Raw genomic sequence first — 22,451 nt, 5'->3', positions numbered from 1 at the left:
ACAAATATTAGAAAGAAAAATAATTCCCATTTTACTGATGGATAAAGGATGGTCAATAGGTCTCCTGAGGTTACATTCCCACAGTATAGCTAGTATTGGATCCCAGCTCTGTCTCATTCTAAAAAGCATGCCCTCCCTGCTCCATGACACCAGTTATATGGGAAAAACAAAGATGTGTGGATGTGGCCTTTAGCTCCAAGGAACAATCTATTGGGAGAGATTAGAAATATGCATTTACAAGAAAATTAATAAAATGGATAGAAGAATACATTAGTAACACAGAGAAACAGCACCCTATAAAAGACAGAAATGCAAATTTCAGTGCAGGCTTGGGTATGGCTATAATTGACATGAACAATGAGAAATACTTGATTTGTGGGGTATACGTGTGTGACTGTGATTGTGTGTGTGTACAAGAGTGTGTATGTGTGCCTGCTGTGTAAGTGACAGAGCCGGGGGTGAAGGGACAATATGAAAGCAAAAGCGCCAGAAGCAATGCTCAATGTGCCTCTGTGGGCCCTCAGAAAGGGCTAGGTCCCACGTTGCTCCTTGCTTGCACAAACAATAAATTGTCACTATCTGTTTCCCTTGCAACTGGTGGTGTGGTGTCCGTCTTATTTCGATCCACTAGTAGGACAGGACAAGAACCCCTGTTGGGTTACAATGTGAATGCCTTAGAATAGCTCCTGATTAAGTATTCCATGAGTATTCTGCTGATGTTAGGCCTGCCTCTTATTGTTCTTATTCTTACTTTTTCTATCACATAGTGGTCACTCAATGGTATATTGTAGGCCATGGCAGATATCAAAGAAGAACGATTTGAATAACTTGCCCTCTCATGCTCAGTCTTAGGGTTATCTGAGTTGCCACTATCACAGAAATCTCTTAAAATCACAGATTTTAGAGGACGTTTCAGTATCAACCTAATGGAAAATGTGTGCTCAAGCCAATGTCTTCCTCCCCACCCCAAGCTCAGCCTCTTAACCTCCCTAGGAAGGTGTGGGATTACTCAGGGACTGTGGGGTGCACCAGAGGGGCTTTTGCTTATTGTGAAATCCTTTTTCCTCTCTCTCTAGAACTTCCCCTTAGCACTTAACAACCCAGTTGTCTTCTTTTCTTGTATAAAATGTGCCTCATTCTGTAACTTGACCTAGTACAAATGTGATTAGCTAATTGCTGTGGGCACCTGACATTTGAAGGGGAAAATGGATCTCTCAGGCATCTTCATTCTGTTACAACAGAAAACGATTAAGCTTCAGTGGCTTCTCAGTAGGGGGCAGCTGTTTTCTGATGGATATTTAGAGATTTGAAAATTCTAGAGATTCAGTTGTTCTTGTCTGTCTTTTTCTCTTTTTTGAGAAGATTGCAGGGGAGGAGAGGACAAAAGGCAGGTTTTGAAGAATTGAAGAAAAAACCCCTACGCTTATTATACAAAATGCTCATCTCTATTAATTCCAAATTGTTTGCAATGTGGAGACTCGACCCCTGGCAAAATCGCAAAATCTCTAAATTTTCCTTTTCCTGTCTTTGACTTTGACATTCTTTAAGCCTGATCCTTTTTTGTGGGGCTCTTTCCAAGTCCCCTTCTTCCTGTATCCCCCCAGAGCTCAAAACCATGCTGTCAGGAGCTGGAACAGGATATGAAGCTCACTGACACTTAGGTAAAAATCATAAAAATCACTGGCATCTAAAATGTGACTATTCCCCCCTTCCTTCCCTGAAGGCTTGGAAGGTTATATGGCTCTCAGTGTTTCCTTCTTCACCTTATCTGGGCCATGGGCCTACTCTGGAAATCCCATGAAATATAAGGACCTTTATCCCCTGAAATGCATAGCTGCAACATACATGCACAGTGCTGTGTGCAAAATTTCGGAGGGTTTAAAGCAGCTCTTAAACCCAGAATGGAAACCTTTTGAGTCTAAACGCAGCACCAGGCAAGACTGAATCAGGAGGCAGACCAAGGGGGAGGTGGGCACAGAAAAATGGACCTTCTATCTCTTCATTACACTTTCTTCCCCAACACGTAATATCAGTAATGGAGATGTGTCTAAATAACTTTTATTAGAACAGAAAGATGGGCATTAATATCATTATTTTCTAAACAATGCCTTTTTACCAGAGTTCTAAGAGATAAGACATACTCAACAACAACATCAGTCTGTGTTGTAACTCTATTGAGTGGCTCTGCTTTAAGAAAAACATGTGGAGAAAAGCATTTTCAATTGGAGGCCATGATGAAAGGGCTATGATAGGCCCATAGAAATTGATACAATACTACTCTTCACAAAATTTCTCTGAGTGTCCTTAAGTCAGAGAAAAGTGAACTCATTAAACTAAAATTACTGAGTAATTTAAAGTTGCCATAAGGAAGCGAGAGACATGTTTGAAGTCTCATGTTTTATTTGCTAATTCTATGGGACTTATATTTTCCTCCAGAACACACCTGCATTTTAAAATTAAAATAATGTGCATTTCTTAACCTTTGCATAAAATGGATGCCCCAGAAAGATAATTCATGTTCATTGGTGTGTGAATATGTGTGTTTTCTGATTACCATTGCTCACTTCAGTGGTGGAGGAGGTACTAATGCTACAATTGAGAAGCTTGGATCCAGAGATGAGACCATGCTGAAGGATATGTGTCCCCAAGCAAGCTGTAATAAATTCATAGTATTCACCATCATGGCAGCTGGAGGGATAAAAGCAACCAAGAGTCTTTATGAAGAATTTAAGCAAGGGTAAAAGCACAAAAGCAGCTAATGACTGGGGACCAATATAAAGCATCACCTCCATCAGTATAGCCTTACGCAGGTGAAATTCCAGGCTCTGTGTTCCAGGATGAAAAGTATCCAAGACTCATACTGAGAAGTTGAATGTATTTCTTCACCAAAAGTAAGATCAATTTCTGATTTTTAACTAGTATTCAATAAATATTTGTGAAATAAATGCAATCTCCTTCAATTGACCAGAGAAGTATATTGAGAACCTGTTATGTGCTTATGTCCAAACCAAGTTCTAACACCTCTTTTCTTCTTAGTGGACACATGCCTTTGAAATCAAAGACACCAAGGTAGGCCCTCATGTCTATTCCTTGATACTTGTGTGGACTCCAGCAAATTACTTCTCTAAAACTAAGTTTCTTCTTTGAAAATGACAACTACATAGAGATGGGGGACAGACTAATGAAGTATATAAATAGCAAGGCTTGCACAGAGTAGGTGGTCAACAGTGGTATCTTCTATTACCATAGACAGAGACTATATAAGATGTGATTCCTAACACTGAAATGTAGTTGGACAAATTCTGAGTGAAAAGAAAAATACCCCAAAAAACCAAACCCAGTGCGGTCGAGTCGATTCCGACTCATAGCGACCCTATAGGACAGAGTAGAACTGCTCCATAGAGTTTCCAAGGAGCGCCTGGTGGATTTGAACTGCTGACCCTTTGGCTAGCAGATATAGCACTTAACCACTATGCCACCAGGGTTTCTGAAAAGAAAAATAGAAGCCAATAAAAGACAACATGTTATTAAGGGTTTAAAGATGTGATATATATATTGTTTAGGCGCTGAGGGTTTAGAAGAAAGCGGTAATAATTAAGATTACTATTATTAAGAAGAGAAGACTAGAACTGACCCATGGGAAAGATCTGAGTAGGCAGAAGTAAGATAAATGTTCATAGCTCTTTTAATTTATGAGAAACCACTAAGAAGAAATTTTCCAAGGTGTCTCTGAGCAAAGTGAGGAGATTCATTTATGTGAGTTGAGGGCTAATTAAGGTGAAACAGTGAGTTGGAGAAAGGAGAGACAGAACAGCCTTTAGACAATATACTTTGGTGCTTTCTAGCTTGATTTATTTCAGACACAAGAGTTTATGTTTTGTAAAACCCCACTGAATCTCCTCTCCATCCCAGATTTTCTCACGGCCATCACACACTGGCCTCCACAAGTTAGTCAGAATAAATCTGAAGGGATGATATCATTCTATTCTCAACATCATATTTCAAATGAAACATTGACAGAGTAGAATATGCGCAAAATAATAGAACATGATGATCATGATGATGTCTAAGGAGGATGGACCATCTCATAAGAAAAATAAAAAGGTAAAGAGAAGATAAGAAGACAGAGAGAAATATGGTGGGTGTCCTTGGATAAGTAAAGGAGAATCGTGATGAAGAGGCAAGAGAGTTGATTTGAGATGCTCCCATGATTTTTTTTTTTTTTCATGAACTGAACTAAGGTGGGTGGTTTGACGATACTTGGAGATAAACTTAGGTACAGTGGAAGCTAGAATGTTCTAATAATGACCGCTTTTGCTGATGAGGTGGACTTCCCAGTGAGGTGATATTTCTGCACTTAAAAGAATGTAAACAGAATGAAAGAGCCAAGAGTCTGGAGCATTTTTAGGAAATGTGGGTACCTACTCAGATTATGAGAGGGCAGTGGTGCTTCAGTGGTAGGATTCTCACCTTCAACACAAAATACCCAAGTTTGACGCCTGGCCAATGCACCTCATGCAAAGCCACCGTCCGTCTGTCAGTGGAGCCTTCTCATGCACAGCCACCGTCCGTCTGTCAGTGGAGCCTTCTCATGCACAGCCACCGTCCGTCTGTCAGTGGAGGCTTGCATGTTGATATAATGCTGAACAGGTTTCATGGGAGCTTCCAGACCAAGACAGATGAGAAAAAAGGCCTGGTGATCTATGTCTGAAGAATCAGTCAATGAAAATCTTATGGATCACATGGGTCCAATCCCATCGTGCATGGTGGTGCTATGAGTCAAGTGCTGACTCAAAGGCAGCTAACAACAAGAACATAGGCTATACAGGTTAAGTTGTACTATATAACTTTCAAAGTCCCGTTTTCTAACTCTGCAGCATCTAACTTCTGATTTATAAACTACTTTTTAAAAAATGCAGACATCCAATAGGTGCCAAAGCCAAACACCTTATTTCCATTGAAAAGACATTTGGCTCTGTGTGTGTGTGTGTGTGTGTGTGTGTGTGTAGGCACACTTGTGTGTATCCATGGACAAGCAAACCTCCCACATTATTAGCTTCTCCTAGGAACCCACCCTTCTTTGCACAAAATGGCAGAGGTGCCATTTTGGTTTTAGTTTCTAATCTGGGAAAAGGATTGGATGGCACGTAAAATAAGACGTTCACTGGCCATCAAGTGAAGTATTTTATTTCCCCGTACATAAAATGACATCATTTCCCTCAGCGAAGCCACAAAACACTTAGCTATAGGAACCCAATAAGTCAAATAGAATTTGCCAACAAAAATTGATATTTATGCAGAAAACATTGAAATCTTTACCCCAAACAATGAATCAACAAGGGTGAGAACATCAATAAAGTTATACATTCTCCCCTTGAATTGATTTTGTTTCACTTGCTCAGATGTTTCTTGGATTAACTTTACGAATGAATTTTCACAGTGGTTTTTTTCCCTTGACTACTAAGCCACAGTCTGCTTAATTATGATATTCTTTCCTGTTTCCAGGTCTTTTGTCAGACCATTAACGGCTGGAAAAGATTTGCTGAGATGACAGCTAAGCTAATTCATCTTGTTTGTAAAGGACAAATCCAAAAATGCAATGTGTGTGAATATTTGTATACAAAAGTATGTACACATTCCATGCATATACAACAATACGCAGTACCTGTCACCATTATACTTCTATTTAAATAAAAGTCTAATCAGTTGTATCAGTCCCTTTTAAACTCAGTGTATATATTGCTATTCAGCACACAAAATTGATAGAAGAGTGATGACAAGAGCAATGGGATATATTTCTATTATTGGATCACAATTTTAGAAAAGAACTTCAGCTTGGTTTGATATCTTTAAACATGCTAACAAAAGGGTGAGCACTGTTCAAACACACCCCCATGCACACACAAGACACATACTATGTCTCCAATCACATGCCATGCCATAAGGTTATTTCAAAACAACAAATCAATATCTCCAAAAGAACCACTTTGTAATTTTATGTCTCTTCCTGTATTCTTCATTTAATTAGATCTTGTTGAAGGAGCTTTTTGTTTCTCAGGTAACAGTATCTTGGCCTAAATAAATTCCAAGGGCAAGGTGCTCATTAATCCAATGTACGCTTATTATCCATATGCTCAAATATCACATCTCCTGATTATGCTACTGAAATGTCAGGTTGAATATATTTGAAGTTTTGCATTCTGTCCATTAGGTAAAAGAACAGTGTGAAACAGCTGTAAAAAATAGCCACAGTAAATCAGGATGGGACAGATGCTTACTAAACACCACCCTGAAACAGGAACAAGCACAGTAGAATGTTTCTGCACATCTCCCAACAGCATCTAGCTATCTTCTTGCCAAAACATTCAATTTCATGTAATAGATATTAATTTCCACCCAAATACCCATTTCAATTCATTATCTAGAGAAGTAAATATCCACAAAGGTGACACCCAAGTCAATATTGACCTTAGGGAATAGTAAATCTTGATATCAATAGAACAATAAGAAGTTCACGCAAAGGATACATACATAAACAATTTTATCAGACATATGGACCAAGAAGAAAGGTAATGATGCATTCTTAAATCTATCTATCTATCCATATTATGGAGCCCTGGTGGTGTAGTGGTTAAGTGTTCGGCTGCTAAACAAAATTTGAATCCATCAGCCATTCCTTGAAAACATTAGGGGGCAGTTCTACACTGTCCTATAGGGTCACTATGGGTCAGAATTGACTTGAAGGCAATGGGTTTGATTTTGTATAATATACATTACCTATATATATGTATATATATAATCTTAAATTATCCATTCCATCAAATCTACTAAATCTACTAAAAATGCAGAGAAGGGGACATCTGGAGTATGTCGAGGGGTTTATTTTCACATGTGAGAACAATGTAGATCTAAATGTAGGATTTCCTGGTGGACAATACTCTAACAAAACATTCAAGGATGTGACTGAAATTAACAGTCCAACCAGACTCAGAAACCAAGACTCAATCCACACATGCAACAGTTTAATTTAATATACGTACTTTCCCCACTTCTAGTCATATTCGTTGGGGGCAGTGGTAGTCTTGTAGTAGAGTTCTTGCTTTCCATGTGGGAGACCTGGGTTTGATTCCAGGCCAACACATCCACTACCAATCTGTTGGTGGAGGCTTACATGTTGTTATGATGCTGAACAGGTTTCAGCAGAGCTTCCAGACTAAGATGGACTAGGAAGACAGACCTGGTGGTCTACTTCAGAAAACCAGCCAATGAAAACCCTGTGGATCACATAGGTCTGGTCCACAACAGATCGTGGGGATGGTGCAGGACCTGGCAGCTTTTGTTCTGTTACGCATTGGGTCACCATGCGTTGGGGGCCAATTTGATGACAGGTAGCAAAAAAAAAAAAAAAAAACCTTTTTTTTTCTTTAACAACAACAGTCACTTTAGTTAACATTGGGGAACACTGAGGGGGTCTCTGGTGGAGGTCAAATGTCCATTCCTTCCATGAAAGTTAGAAGACAGCAGTATGAAATTACAGAGGAGCACTAAGGGCTTTGTCCCTACATTCTCCCTAATCCAGGCTTGCTGTCTATGCTTGGGTGTCACTTAACTTCTCTGAGTCTCAATTAAATTTATCAAGTAGCTACCTGCCATTCCCTGTGCTACACAATGGTAATTTAAGCACAGCTAACATGAGATACCCTTAAGGAGATCCCAAAAAAAAAAAAAAATTTTTTTTTTTTAACATGAGATACCCTTAAGGAGATCCCAAAAGAAAGTCTGAGATGGACATGGATAATGCAAGGGACTCCACAAGATTATCCCTCTTTAATATAAAAATTGCCTTTGACCATGAACTAAGGAGATGAACGTGAGGACCAGCTACTATCTTTTCAAATCCATAAATACCAATGAGATTCTCTTGCCCTGTGATTCACATGGAATAGCAGCAGTAAAACACAGATTTACACAAGGGTTAGAAACAGGCACCTGTTTTCTTGGTGTGATTTAGGACGGAAGTGATATTCAATATATTTAATAACCTAGACAGCATGTCACTGGAAAATATCAACAGAGACTGTTGGTAAATGCCCAGTGTAGCCTTACTGGCACACAGCACACATGTTTTGGCCCTGACTGATGATGCCACTCCCATGCCTCCCCAAATTTTTAAAATATTAATCACTTTTGCATAAAGCTATCAACTTACAGATTCCTGCAATTAAGGATAAGGCAGGAATCTCCCCCACAGTGCCCCTATGAAGAATCAAAGGGGCAAGAATAGGCTGAGTGGTAGGATTCTGAGCCTCCTCTTCCCATTTTCACCAAAGCTACTCTCTTCTTAATTTGCATACTGAAATTCTATGTAAGGTTTAGTTTAGGAAACCAAAAAGTACTACTACTAAAATAAAGTTTAAATATTTAAGGCCTTATTTCTTAAAATGGTCATTCTTTTGGAGAGCTAGTGCTTAACAGCATTTATTGATTGCCTCATTGTGAACAACTTCAGGACTCTTTATGTGCTTTGTTGATCAAAGCCGTTGATAGGCAAAGAGAGACAAGACTGTGAGGACTGGACATCTAACACATGTTGCAGGGAGATCCACTGAGTCAATAAAATAGCTTAGCAGGAGGGCACAGGAGACGCAAAGGACAGACCTTATACCTCAGCCAAGCAAGAGCCCAGGTTCAAGGGACAAACTCATGAGTGCTTGAGGACAAAGCAAAGAATTCACTAGCCTGGCTTTTCAGGAACCTTATGATGAAGGGAGGTTCACACAAGTGGTCCTTCTCTACCAAGTGGATTCTATGAGGCCAGCAGGGCAGGTGTTTAGCACTGTGCCTGGTTCCTGGTGTAGAATGATGGCATTGGGCATGCACTTGTCAGAACCCACACTCCCAACTATCTTCATTGGGTGAGAGGAGGTGATGGGCTAGGTTTGGGAAAGAACTCTGCAGCCCAAAGAGGAAACCAAGTGGAAAGGTTGTACCTAGTTCCAAATGCCATGCAATCCTTGTTCGACGTGACTCTGTAATCAATCTAAGTATCATGAATAAGGCTTTCCTCAATTCCTAATTTTAAATAAAAGAAAATATCCAACCAACAAATTCTAGTGAGTGGGATGGTAAATGTAGTGAAGAAACACTGCATTTAGTGAGGAGATCCTCTAGGGAACATGAAACAACAACCAAATGAAGAAAACCAAACCTGTTGCTGTTGAGTCAATTCTGACACATAGCAGCCCTATAAGACACCGTAGAACTGCCCCCATAAGATTTTCAAGGAATACCTGGTGGATTCCAACTGCCGGCCTTTTAGTTAGCAGCCGTAGCTCTTAACCATTGTGCCACCAGGGTTTCCAAAACAAGAACGGACACAATAATAATGGGCATTGATCATGGAATCCACAAGGTCATTAGTGATAGGCATACAGCCTGGTCAGGAGGGGTTGAAGGAACCAAGCTTTAATGAATAATACAACCAACTTTCCAAAATGGTTAGACCTACAGGGACTAGTTTCCACATGGACTTCTAGAAATGAGGAAAGATAATGACTATCTGCAAGAATAGATTAAGTTGACCTGCACCCTGATTCTAGACAGATAAGACCTTGTTTACTCTGGATAAGAGAGAAAGACAAGACTTGCAAGGATGAATATCTTCTCAGAGTTTAAGAATAGCTCATCTTTAGCTTTGGGTTCAACAAAACAGCAGATAGAGTGGGAAAAGTATGGGCTTTGAAATCAGGGAGAAGTGGATTCAAATCCCAGTGCCACCACTTACTAGTTATTTATCTTGTGTAAATGACCTAACCATATGAGCCAGTAAGCACATCCTCACCCTGGAATGGGGATAATAACAGCTCCTCCATAGGACTGAGGCAAGGGGTAGAATGAGACCACATCAAGTGTCACCCCTGGCATGGGGTTTGGATTTGAAACCCTGCCAAAGAAGAAACACATTACTTAACTTTATCTCTGATATCCGATGTTCCAACATTATAATCTCCCAGTTCCATTTCTTTTGATCGTGTCAAAAAGTTCCCAATTGTTGTAGAATGGGGAGCATTAATCTCCCTTTTAATACTCTAGTGGTTTCAGCATATCTCCAATCAAAAAGAATCTGCCCTCTCTGACCCCAATCCTGTAAAGTGACAGAACTTGTTCACTCAAATATGAAGACAATGGATGTGGCAGCATACTCTGAGGGACTGAAAAGGGGGGCTGTATAGATTTGGAGTGGAGGTAACAATTCTTCTTGCCCACAGCCCTCGCAAAAAGGCTCCTTTGCTGTGCATGTGGGTTTCCTTTCCTCCTCTTAACTGGTAAGTCCTTCTCACTCCTTATTATTGCTTAGTTGTAACCTGCAGTTTACACATCAGTTGGAGTTGACAGTGGGAAATAAGGTAACTTGTTTTCCAAGTAGAGTCCCTTGGTCGTGCAAATGGTTAAGTGCTTGGCTATTAACAGAAAGGCTGGTGGTTCCAGCCCACCCAGAGGTGCCTCAGAAGAAAGGCCTTGCAATTGACTTCTGAAAGATTACAGTCATTAAAAACCCTGTGGAACACAGTTCTGCTCAGACACACATAGGTCCATCATGAGTCAAAGTTTTCTAGATGGTAACTGGTGATAGTTGTTTCAAGTGGAGAGAGAAGGAAGCAGTGAAGTCTTCATATGGGGCTCCTGGAGGGCATTAATTGGGGAGGAAGAGCCAAAGACTTAGTCCTATGTCCCTGGGTATATGTTGACCTCTGCCATGGGTTAAGTGAGTAAATTTGGTTCATCAATTTTAACTACAGATTCTGGGGAAATATTTTTATTATAACATAAACATGAATGTAATATGGAGCAACATGCATATTTGCCTGTGGGTTTAAGATAAAATTTAAAATATTTCATGTATTAGGGGCCACTTCAAGGTGAACTGTCCAACTCTTCTGGGTTCTCTGACACTTGTTTCTTCAGTAAGCAGCACTTCAGTGGAAAAGTTTTAAAAGCATTGTTTTGGGCCATAAAACATAAAAACAAATCATTTAGTAAAAGTTAAATGAATCTGGTAGAGTGAGGTAAGGAAGGTAGACATGAAAGACAAAGATGGCAAAGAGAAAGAAAGAGGAGAAAAATAGAAGATGGGAAGGAGAGGGAAGAAGAAAGAAAAGGCCAGGATCAGAAAGAAGGTAAATTGAAGGGAAGGGTAAGATGTTGGAGATAAGGAAGCAGAGAGAAAAGACTTAGGAATAAGGAAAGAGGCGCTTAATAAACTTGGCAAGAACAAAGTGGAGATGCAATTAAGCAAGTCTGACATCTTTTGTTATTTGAGTTTCTGGAGTTATGTTGACATGCCATCCTAATGTCTGCTCCCATTGACTATTTTGTCATGAACAACAAGCTCTCACGGAGGTACAGAGAAGTGAATGCACAGCAGGCATTTTATAAATGCTTGTTAAGTGAATGAATACATGAACATAGTACTTGAATGAATGAATACGTAAATGAGATATTCATTGTACCAGCACCTGATTTCTAACCCCAAGTCAACAAGACCAGAAAAGCTCTTCTACTATTTATGTACCAAAAGCAGCTTCAGCAGTACACAAAAGGAAATATATCTCTAGCCCAATTTTACCCCCATCTGCCTAAAAAAAAAAACCGGTTGCTGTCAAGTTGACCCCAACTCATAAGGACCCATGTGTGTCAGAGTAGAACTGTGCTCCATAGCATTTTCAATGGCTGTGATTTTTCAGAAGTAGAGCACCAAGACTCTCTTCTGAGACATGTCTGGCTGGGTTCAAACCAAAAACCTTTTGGTTAGTAGCCTAGCACTTAAGCTTTTGCACCACCCAGGGACTCCATCTGCCTGAGTCTCCTGCAAAAGCAGGTCTTAGAGAACTGAGAACACATCACACATACCCCTTCCCAGATTCACTGGTCTTTGAAGGTCTGTTCACAGATTCTTCTCCCAAAATCCTGACATTTTTTGCAAGGGCCTGCTCTGTCTTCTGGCAGGAGGGGGGATGGAGGGGTATTATTCATTACCTGTCTAGATGAAGCTCTTTTCCCTACTCCATTCTGAGTTTCCCTTCATGACTTTTTCAACAAGTAGGTTGACTAAACAAGGCCCAGAAGCAGTGATCATAATATGACAGAGCCCAGGTACAAAATGAGGAATCCAGCAAGGTTACATTTCTCTGTCAGGTAGAGGCTGACTCTGCCCACAACCTCTGTGACACAGAAGTTAAAATGAGAACAGGTTTTCATTTGCCTTGGTAATTGGTAGAGCGGATCATTCTATCTTCGCAGAGAATGGAAATGCAGCTGTCCTTGCCCTACTTCGTATTATTAGTTTTTTTGAGAAAAATCCATGTTGAAAGTCATTAGCAATTATAATGGCAGCTGTAATTATTGAATGCCCACAACCTTAGTCAGGAAGCTCCACTAAAGCCCATTCAGCATTATAGCAACATGGGAGCCTCTATTGACAGAAAGGTGGTGGCCGTGCATGACGTGCGTTGGTCAGGAATTGAACCTGGGTCTCCTTCATGGAAAGTGAAAATTCTACCACCAAACCACCATTGCCCTACACTAAGATGGTCTAGGAACAAAGGAAGGCTGGCCAGGTTACGTACTTTCAAAAATCAGCCAATGAAAACCCTATGGATCACAAAGGTCTGATCTGCAATGATTCAAGGGGAAGGCACAGAACAGGGTAGCATTTCATTCTGCTGTGCATGGGGTCACCATGACTCAGGGCTGACTTGAAGGCAGTGAACAACAACAATAACAACTCATGCTATACTTACACAAACTACAAGGTCCGTGTTAGTATCCATAGGAAATATTTGCTTGGTGAGAATTAAATCAGATCAGAACTGTGTGAATGAGGCCCTTTTTATGGCCTTTTACCATCTCACCATTGCCTGTCCTGCTGTGCTTTCAGCCTTGCAATATGGAGGGGTTAGGGCTGGATAAAATCAGAGGGCCTGCAGCCCTTATCTTGAATATCCTCAACATTCCTATTCATTGGCCTTTGCCCAAGTCAGAACACCCTCTTCTCTTCCAGTGCTGTCCCGTCTATGAAATTTTCTTCTGGAAAGGTTCTATTTCTTTCAGTCAATTATAGTTCAGTATACATTCACATTCCTATATTTTCTCTCTCGGTGGGAATTTGTGTCTTAAAGCTTATCTCTATGAATTGAAAAGCCTTTTTTAAAATATTAACTGAATCAGAGGATTAATGGAATTGGTTTAATTAATGGAGTTGTTTGGGGACAGATAGGTGGGGTTTTGGAATCAAGTGGGCTTTCCAAAGCGCCATGTGAGTGATAGGTCCATGGCAAGACTGCCCTCATAATGTGTCTTGCTGGGAGATTTTACATTTGGTGGCTGTGCCCACATAGTTTGGCAAGGCATCACTTGAATCCTACAGACTTGTTACTCCCCTTCTCTCACATCCTTAACATAATCACAGCTTAGGAAGAATTCAATGGTAATGCACAATATACATGGCCAAATGACAGTAAGAAGTGAAAAAGAGAGAAAGAAAAGGCGAGAGGAGGGAGGGAGTGAGAGAGAGAGAAACAAGCATATACATTCAGCCAACAGTGGCCTAGACTAACGCCTACACAACATCTGTCTGTTTGGCAAATTTTGTTAGACTGGTATTTGCTTTTGACTGTCTTCAGAGGGATATTTCTGCTTCCAAAGGTGGATAGTTAAAAATAATATACATCATGAGCAGTGTTTTGGCATTTCCTTTCACTTTCTTTCTATCTTCGACATTACTGTTGTCATCCTTTAAAACTCAATCAATTCAACTGATTCAATGAACAGATGGCATTAATCAACCCCCAAGAATATGCACAAAAGCAATTAGAAATGTAGAGACATGGAATTTATGCCAGCAAACCAATTACCAATGATAGCAAATCAATGGGGCACACCCAACTTCTCCCTGTTTCTCTTTCCACTGAGCAGCGGCTGAGTCGTAATGATGCCCTGGTTTACCCCTCTGCCAGAGGAGTAATGGGAACAGGGATGTTGAGGTTTAATTACACATTCCTTAATGACTAGCTTTCTCTCTGCTGACAAAAACCAGCATAATTTACAGACTGGAAGATGCATCAGGATGATGTATACAGACAGCACGCGCTGTAGGATGTCATGCAAATAAGAAATACACTGCACTGAGAACATGGTTTTTGATATTCTCCGAGAAGAACTTCATTTCAGAGAATGGAACACCTTTTCTAGCATCTATAGTTCTCATTTGTCAAAAACAATGGAAACAGCTATAGAACACATTTCAAGCACAAATCTGTGCCTTCTGTGAATTTACTAGGCCATATACGCCTATGTCTTGAATTTACATAGCCGTAATTTTCTTTCCTATATTGTATAATTCCTGTAGCTTCTGAAACTTCCTTCTTCAGCTCCTTAGTAATCACCTTCTGAGTTATTGAAATAATCTCTTAGCTGGTTTTCTTTCCACCAGTCTTTGCCCATCAGTGGGCAAATAACAGAGTAATTTAAAAAAAAAATTATATATAATATACATATATACTTATATATATTTTACAGGTATAAAACCCTTCAAAGACTCACCATAGCTTTAAAAATAAAAGATTCCCATGATTTCCTATCCTTTAGTTTCTTTATACATCTCTATGCCTGTGAGCCCTTCATACAAGTAGTCACCACAACGTAATGCTCTCTTTTACCCCTCAGTAGAGGAACCCTGTAATAACCTCCCCCTATTTCTCCATCCTGTTAAATGATTTTAAGAATTAGCTTAAATTTCATTTTCTTCAAAAAGCCTACCTTAATTGTCCCGCTGGTTTGAAATGCTCATTGTATGCCTTACATTATACCGCGTGCATAACTTTGTGATAGTGTTTGTCATTTTGACATAATTAAAAAGCCCTTTTGGCACAGAGGTTAAGAGTTCAGCTGCTAACCAAAAGATCTTTAGTTTGAATTCACCAGCCACTCCTTGGAAACCCTAAGGGGTGGTTCTACCCTGTCCTATAGGGCCATTATGAGTCGGAATCAACTTGACAGCAATGGGTTTATTTGGCTTCCCTGGTGTTCAGAGTCCCTTTATTTCATGGGCTATATCTTTTAATTCATCTTTATTCCTCCAGTTTTGTATAAAAAAATCTTGAGTTTAGGAAAGAGACTCTTTAGCTGAGAAGAGTAATACACACAAACTATAATACTTATTATTATTTTTTTTCCTTAAAAGGATAACAAGAGAGCCTCATAATGTATAATGTTTTCAGGTTAATGCTTTAGGTTTGTAATAAAGTAAGATCTTTCCCCTATTGAATGGAATTCATACTTTTTCTTCTCATACTAAATCATGAGCTATGGGAAAAAAAGCACATATGTTTGTGAATTTTTCAAACTATATACAAAACGCTCATTAAAATTGCATAAAACCAGTTAAAATAATTAGCTCAAACTTGGTGCTGAGGTCAGAAGGAGAAACTTGCTTTTTTTAGGAACAAATGGTCATTTCACATATAAATAAGTTTATCTCAGCAATGCAGTCATGGAAATGTACAAGCTTGTGTAGATTTGGGAGACCATTTTCCAGATCTCAGCCTAGTCAAGAATATGAACTTTTGATCTTTCACTTCACAGCTCACTTTCTAACATCTCCTTGACATTCTCAAGACAGCCATAAGTACTGCTTGTTAGTTTAACAAATATAAACATAAAAATTAAATACGAAATAAGGCTCTAGCAACAGGGCCATAGAAGGATTTCAGTTTAGAAATAAAAATTCTTTGTTAAAAAATATTCATTTATTCATTTGCCCAATGTTTTAGGCATTGGATATAGACATTCAAATAAAACATGGCTATTGAAAACTTTACGTATAGTTGGGGAGTCAGGGATTATAAAAAAGCTATGGAACTACATGGATCACTTGGGGAAAATGTGTGTGTGTGTGTGTGCATGTGTGTGTGTAAAGAAGATGTTGGGAGAAAATGAGAGGAAATAAAAATGGGGAAGCGTTTTCTAGATGAAGCAGCAGCGTATGCAGATAAATGCAGGTAGGCATGAGACGGTACAGCTTGTTTGGGGAAAGTGAAGGAGTTCCAGAAAGTTGGAAATTCGAGCAACCTGGGGTAGTGATGGAAACCCTGGTGGCGTAGTGGTTAAGTCCTACGGCTGCTAACCAAAGGTTCGGCAGTTTGAATCCACCAGACGCTCCTTGGAAGCTCTATGGGGCAGTTCTACTCTGTCCTGTAGGGTCACTATGAGTCGGAATCGACTCGATGGCAATGGGTTTTTTTTTGGCGGGGGGGGTGGGGGTAGTGATGAAGGGAATTAGACGGGGCCAGATCAGGAATATCACTCTGTTTGGACAAACGGTTTTTATTGGCTATTTAATAAATATTCCTTTGTCTGACATCTATAGACTTCTAAGACATGGAGTAAACAGATGTTTACTTTCATGACATTGTTATACGTTTGTGTTCACCAAGACTTCAGCAAGGCTTGTCCTTTCTTTATCAAGATTTCTATTAAAATGTTTAAAAGAAAAATAAAATACCAGCTGCTCCACTAGGTATGAAGCATTTCATCTTTGGTCATTACTATTTCTGGTATGTTTCATCAAACCTAGTTTCCAAATGTTTGGTTGTTTTAGTAAGCTATGACTCGAGTTGGCTCTCATAGAAACTGCTTCTTTGATCCCTTTTACCATGGATAGAGCTACAAAGTCTAACCATGGGGAACCCAAGCCAACTTTCCAAAGATGCCATCCACAGAACCTAACTGAATGCATGGGAGGCAAACTCATATCTTGCAAAAAGTTTGGAATTTGGAGATATATATTGGTACAAATCCTGATTTTTTTTCATTGCTTAGCTTTGTAATCTTGGGGAAAATTACTAACTTCTATTAACCTTAAATTTACTCACCTGTAAATTGGATTTGGAGCTCTGGTGGTGCAGTGGTTGAGAGCTATGGCTGCTAACCAAAAAGGTCAGCAGTTCTAATCCACCAGCCACTCCTTGGAGACTTTATGGGACAGTTCTACTTTGTTCTGTAGGTTCTCTTTGAGTCAGAATCATGTCGCCAATAACAGCTTTGGTTGTTTTTGTTCATTTTGTTTTGGTAAATTGGACTTAGTAAAACCTATTTAGATGTACTGAGTTGTTAAATTATGTGGATACAGTATATGAGATAAGAGCTACGAAGTTCATAGAAGTTGGTAGGATTAAAATCTTAATATGCTGTTATACTAAATATGGCTACTTAACACACTAGGAGTACAATCAACCCAGAAGTACCAAAATAGAATGACCAGTAGGTAACATCAACAGTTAAAGGCAAAAAATACATTAGGGATGGATAGGACCTTAATAATCATTTGATCCAATTTTTTAATTTAACAACTCAGAATCATGAGGGTAAATAAACAACCTTTACAAGGTCACAAGCCAGAAAGTGGCAGAGTTTTGATGAAGACAGCATTCATTATGAACTAAATATGTCACTATTGACTCCAAGCGAGGATACTCTAGCCTCAAAATAAGGTCCTATTGATTTAATCTCTAGCGTGCTCTGGCCTTTCAGATACCTATACCATCTCCTCATCCTCCTACCAGACAGAGGAAAACTAGTATTTTACACATAGGCCATATCTGAGCAGAGTTCTGCTTATGAGTTAAAGTACTCTGGATCACCAACTAGAGGTTTTAGAAACCCTTCAAATGATATCATCTCACTTTGCTTTGTAATAAATAGGCATTAAGAAGTGAAACACTTTAGTAAAGAAAAACCAGGTCCCCAAAAGAAAAGACGTGCGATTGAGCAGAGGAGCTGGGAAAAAAGAACACTGTAATTTGGAGGACAGTCATTCATTACAGAAAAAAAAAAGGAACGGGGAGGGAGTTTAGCTTTTTGAAGTTTTCCAAATGGAAGCTAATTTTCTGACAATTCTGTACTCTTGTGTGGAAACTGCTACTTTAGTGTTTAATTTATGTATTTCACTTGTGGTAATACCAATATGAGTTGGAGATCGGGGGATAGGGGTGGGGGGAGACATGGCTACCTAAAGAAAAAAAGGCGAGATCCTATGGATTGTCAAAGATCAGCCCATTTGATCATGGGAAAATATTTAAGGATATTTCAAATAAGCATCACACTCCTTCCTTCAATTTTGCTCACCATAAATGCTACAAAAAGTCCCCTGAACTATTTCCTAATGAAAAAATAAATCAGGGGAATGTTTGTTTACTTATAGTATTACCTACTGATTGGTTTAGTGCATAAGCTTCAGATCACCCAAGGTATGGTGAATCTCTTTATCTGAAGATTTCTGTCATCCTATTGTTGCTGTTGTTGTTGTTAGGTGGCACGGAGTCAGTTCCAACTCATAAACGACCCTTGGTACAACAGAACGAAACACTGCCCGGTCCTTTGACATGCTAGGGTATTTTAAATGAAGTTCTTCCAATGAGTAAAAGGCTAGAATAAAGGGCTTTGAGTCTTCTTTTAGGGCTAGGCCTGTGTCAACCTAATACATCCAACAAAGTTAGATAAGGTGCTTGGAGATCATTCAAAGTGATTTCTTGGTTGATATTAAGCCTCTTCATAAACATACAACATCCATTTGTTGTTAAGAATAAATAGCGACTATATTTTTTTATATTTGTCCCACACATTCTTATCATCTTCTGAATGCTAGTTCTACTATTATAAGAGTCTCTCAGCGTACCTGATATTTGAAGAATCTTCTCAGTAAAATATTTAGATAGTTCTCTCTTTTGGAATAGATTCATATCTAACTGCTGTTCTATACCCAAGTCTGTGAGCAGGAATGTTTTCTAACCTGGCTGACATTCAGCACCTTAGCTGTGGTATAACTAGGGCTAGAAATCCTAGCTCTTCAAACTCCTGATTTCACTTTAACCAACTATCAAGTCACATTGCTTCTTCTTGTGTCAAAGGGGTTTATATTATATGTAAAATGGTTTTTCATTTAACATTGGCCTATTATATCTACAGTTGAAATTAACTAATTCCCTTAGAGAAAACCCAAAGGAAGTATTGTAGCTATTTAATATCCTGAAAATCTGGGATGAGGGAATTTCTAGAGTTTTTATTACTAGTAGGTAATTATGTTCTCTGCACAGGTTCATAATATCTATATTGCAGCTGGCCCTTCTAACGTGATTTTATTTTAATTTTGTTTAATTTGAAACTTATAAAATAAATGCCCAAGTTTTGATCGGGTAATGAGAAAAACAAACACACACAGCCCCACACACCCACATCCACACCTACACACAAAATAACAACAGCAACAACAACAAATTATTCTAAGAAAAATGGAAGCAATTAAAAGTTATTTTTACTTGAACAAAATCCACAGGTGTAGGTAGATACCGTGGAGCATCTTGGGTAAATAATCCATTTTCAAGAATACTGCCTCAAATGACTTGACTTATTATTTCAAAATATAGAAAGAATAACCTTGAGGAAAGAAGAACTTCTCCAGATGTTTCATAAACCTGTACAAATTGATTTCTTTGAAAAGGAAATTCCTGTTCCTTAATTTTTATATATAAATTTTAATGGAGTATATATAATTAGCAAATCAAAGCCTACACTTCATGGATAAAGTGTGTGGACAATAGAAGTCTGGAGCGATTTTGGAAAATTAATACTATTTTTCTTAGAGGTTCTGCATCATAGTTCATAAAGACCACTAATATGTACTCAGCCCAGATGTAGTTTTCTGCTATTCTCCTATTGTTCACTTAATTAATAGATGATGCACAGCATTAAAAAAAAAGAAAACTGTTGCCATTATTCCTTAAGAACATTGATGGCAATATATTTAGTGAGCAGCCTGCATTCAATGAAAAATTGATTGGAAAATGGGGATATTAAACTGTCAATGCTGAAATAGTAAAGCTCATTATTACAAAGTTTCCTTTCAAATGCTCAGAATGGGCTTTATTGTTGAATCAGTAACGATAAGCATGAGCCTCAAATCCATGCCATTTAGATTTTATTAATATTATTAAAACATGTTAGCTATAAACCAATTAATTTACAGACAATGCCATTCTATAACATATTTACATCCTGGCCCTGAAGAGAAGGATGCACAAGGAGGACCAAATCATATTCCTGTGGCGTATCGTCTATCTTTTTCACCCTTATTGCTCACCCCCACCTTTGTGAATCTTCAAAGTATTCACTCTCTTCAGGTTAGGCAAATGTGCCATTCTGAAAACACAGCTATTCTGCAGCCACACCTTTACATCATTATGACAATACTGACCTCTAGTGGTCTAGGTGGTAGAGAAACCACCTCAGTACCCTGCCTAAGTTCCTCCTACTAAACCACTTGGATCTTTTTCTAAAGGACCACGGGAACAATTTCACTTAAAAAAAAAAAAAAAGTGAAGATATATCAAATTCTAACCTGTCCCTGTCTGTTTGCTAAAATAATTTCCTGCCCTTTTCAAGCACTTGGCCATTTCCCTCCTCCTTTAAGAATAAACCCAGAAACCTGAATACAAACTTTAATAAAACCTTCATAAGGTATTACCACTAACTATAGATTCTGGACCTCCAAAACTTCCAATAACAGGCGGATACACTGGCTATGCTTTGGCTATTTTCAGCATGTAACATTTGTCTGAGTGTATCCCCTTTAGGTAGCAGAGACACTCAAGTCCTCTTGGATATGGTTGGGGGTGTAGGGTGAAGTACGAAGGCTCTTAAGCAGTAAATAGTCTTTCTGCTTTTCTCTAACAGTGATTGTGCAGATTACAAAAATGAAATTAAACTGTGTCAATATGGTTAATCTTTCTCAGTTTCTGGGAGGGAGCGGGGGATAAGAGAGCAAGCCCAGAAACTTGAGGGACCTTCATAAACCATCTTTGGAAACAACACAGATGGCTTAATTGCATTCTTTCTCATTTAGAAGTTCCCAGAGATGGGAAGGGGGGGCAACTTCCCCTGCTCTGCCTAGAGAGGAAGCTGAGCAATTGAGCTTGAACCTCTGATCACCCTCCCAATTTATTCAAGTTTGAGAATTGGGTTATTTAAATACACAGTGCAGGTGGTGACTCCCCAGGTGTCCAGCCTTCCTGCCTATTAAATTAAATGTCCTGATTTTGCAGAGGTTAGAGCCTGGGGGCCACAGTGTACACTTGCAGCACACTCATTATATGTTCTTTGGCACAAAGATTTTTGGGAGGTGGGGAGTGCATCAACACTCTTCCTCCTGTAACAGGGGCAGCCATTGATCTTGTGGTTTTGACTACATCGGGCCATGACTCTTAGGCCAAAAGTCTCAATCCTGTTAAGCCGATGACCATTGGTTGCAAGATACCCCAACAGGAGCCTTCTGCCTAGGAGAGAGCTGAAAGCCATATATCGTGGGACACTGGGCGTACAGGAAATCCAAAGCAGTGGCATTCAGAGATGAGTCGCTGTCACCGAGCACGGTGGCTGGGAGCAACCCTATCGCTGGAAGCTCAGCCCCCAGGGTGTACTGTCTGAACCTCTGGCCTTTCTCAGGAAAAGCCCTGGCAGAGCTCGTGGCAGTCTGCGGAAGAGGAATCTTCCCATCTCCCCCGAACTTTGCGATTCGGGAAGAAGGGCAGGGAATCCAGCGGGCTGGCTCACCCAAGCTCTGCTAACTTTTGGGAGGGTTGGGGTGATGGAACCACACCAATCAGCATTTTTCTTTTCCCTCTGTTCTGACGCAATTGAACACATTTGGACAGTTGAGTGCTTTTCCCATTGCTAGCCTTTCTCACCTCCCCTACCCTCCCCCAACTCCTCGTACTCACAATTTGTCGCTGTTAATCCTAAATGCCACAAGCTGGAGAACAGCAAAGTCAAAACGCAGGTCAGCAGTGGTATAGAATCCATGTCCCCGGAGTAAGCGGTCCCTCCCAAACAAATCCCAAATTCACTGGTGCCAGCCAAGGCTTCTTCTCTCTCCTCCGCACCACCTGACCCCCTCCCACCCCCCCCTTGGAGAGGCACTCGGAGCTTCACTCCATCTCGCGCCTAGACGTTCCGCCGAAATCGTGGCGGGGGCTTCTCCGGAGCTGCGGCTGAGGCTACAGTCCCTGCAACTGCCGCTCGCTGCACTAGCCTTGCTCGCCCGCCTTTTCCTCCTCTTCCCCACTCCTTAAAGGTGCAAATTCAAACCCAATTGTAACAACGAGCACTGAGCTCGGTGGGCAGCCAAATCCACCGTGTCCGGCGCGAGAGCTGGAATCAGCACTCGGCAGGCGGACAGCTCCTTATAGGCGAGCGGGGCCGCGCGGCACCGCCCCCGGCCAGGCCCGCCCCGCGCTCGCCTATAAGAGCGGCCTGGGCGGGTCCTTGCCCGGCTCCGGAGCCTTTACCCGCCGGCAGCCGCCGCTGCTGCGGTTCGCTCTGCCTACCTGGGAGAAGGGAAA

At 40.1% G+C, this 22,451-nt stretch overlaps 1 protein-coding gene across 1 annotated transcript in view; it reads right to left on the bottom strand.

Moving 5' to 3' along the window:
* The window catches only part of CNTNAP5 (contactin associated protein family member 5), a 1,201,383-nt gene extending 1,179,428 nt beyond the window's left edge, over positions 1 to 21,955 (bottom strand). The window contains exon 1 of the mRNA XM_049889068.1: positions 21,831 to 21,955. Within this exon, the coding sequence (XP_049745025.1) occupies positions 21,831 to 21,912 (82 nt within the window). The 5' untranslated portion in view covers positions 21,913 to 21,955. The remainder of the gene's footprint in view (positions 1 to 21,830) is intronic.
* Between the last annotated feature and the right edge of the window lie 496 nt (positions 21,956 to 22,451).

This window comes from Elephas maximus, chromosome 6 (assembly GCF_024166365.1).
Source record: "Elephas maximus indicus isolate mEleMax1 chromosome 6, mEleMax1 primary haplotype, whole genome shotgun sequence".
Lineage (NCBI taxonomy): Eukaryota > Metazoa > Chordata > Mammalia > Proboscidea > Elephantidae > Elephas > Elephas maximus.
Note: the sequence above shows the minus strand (reverse complement) of the source record. Positions and strands in the feature narration are given on the sequence as shown.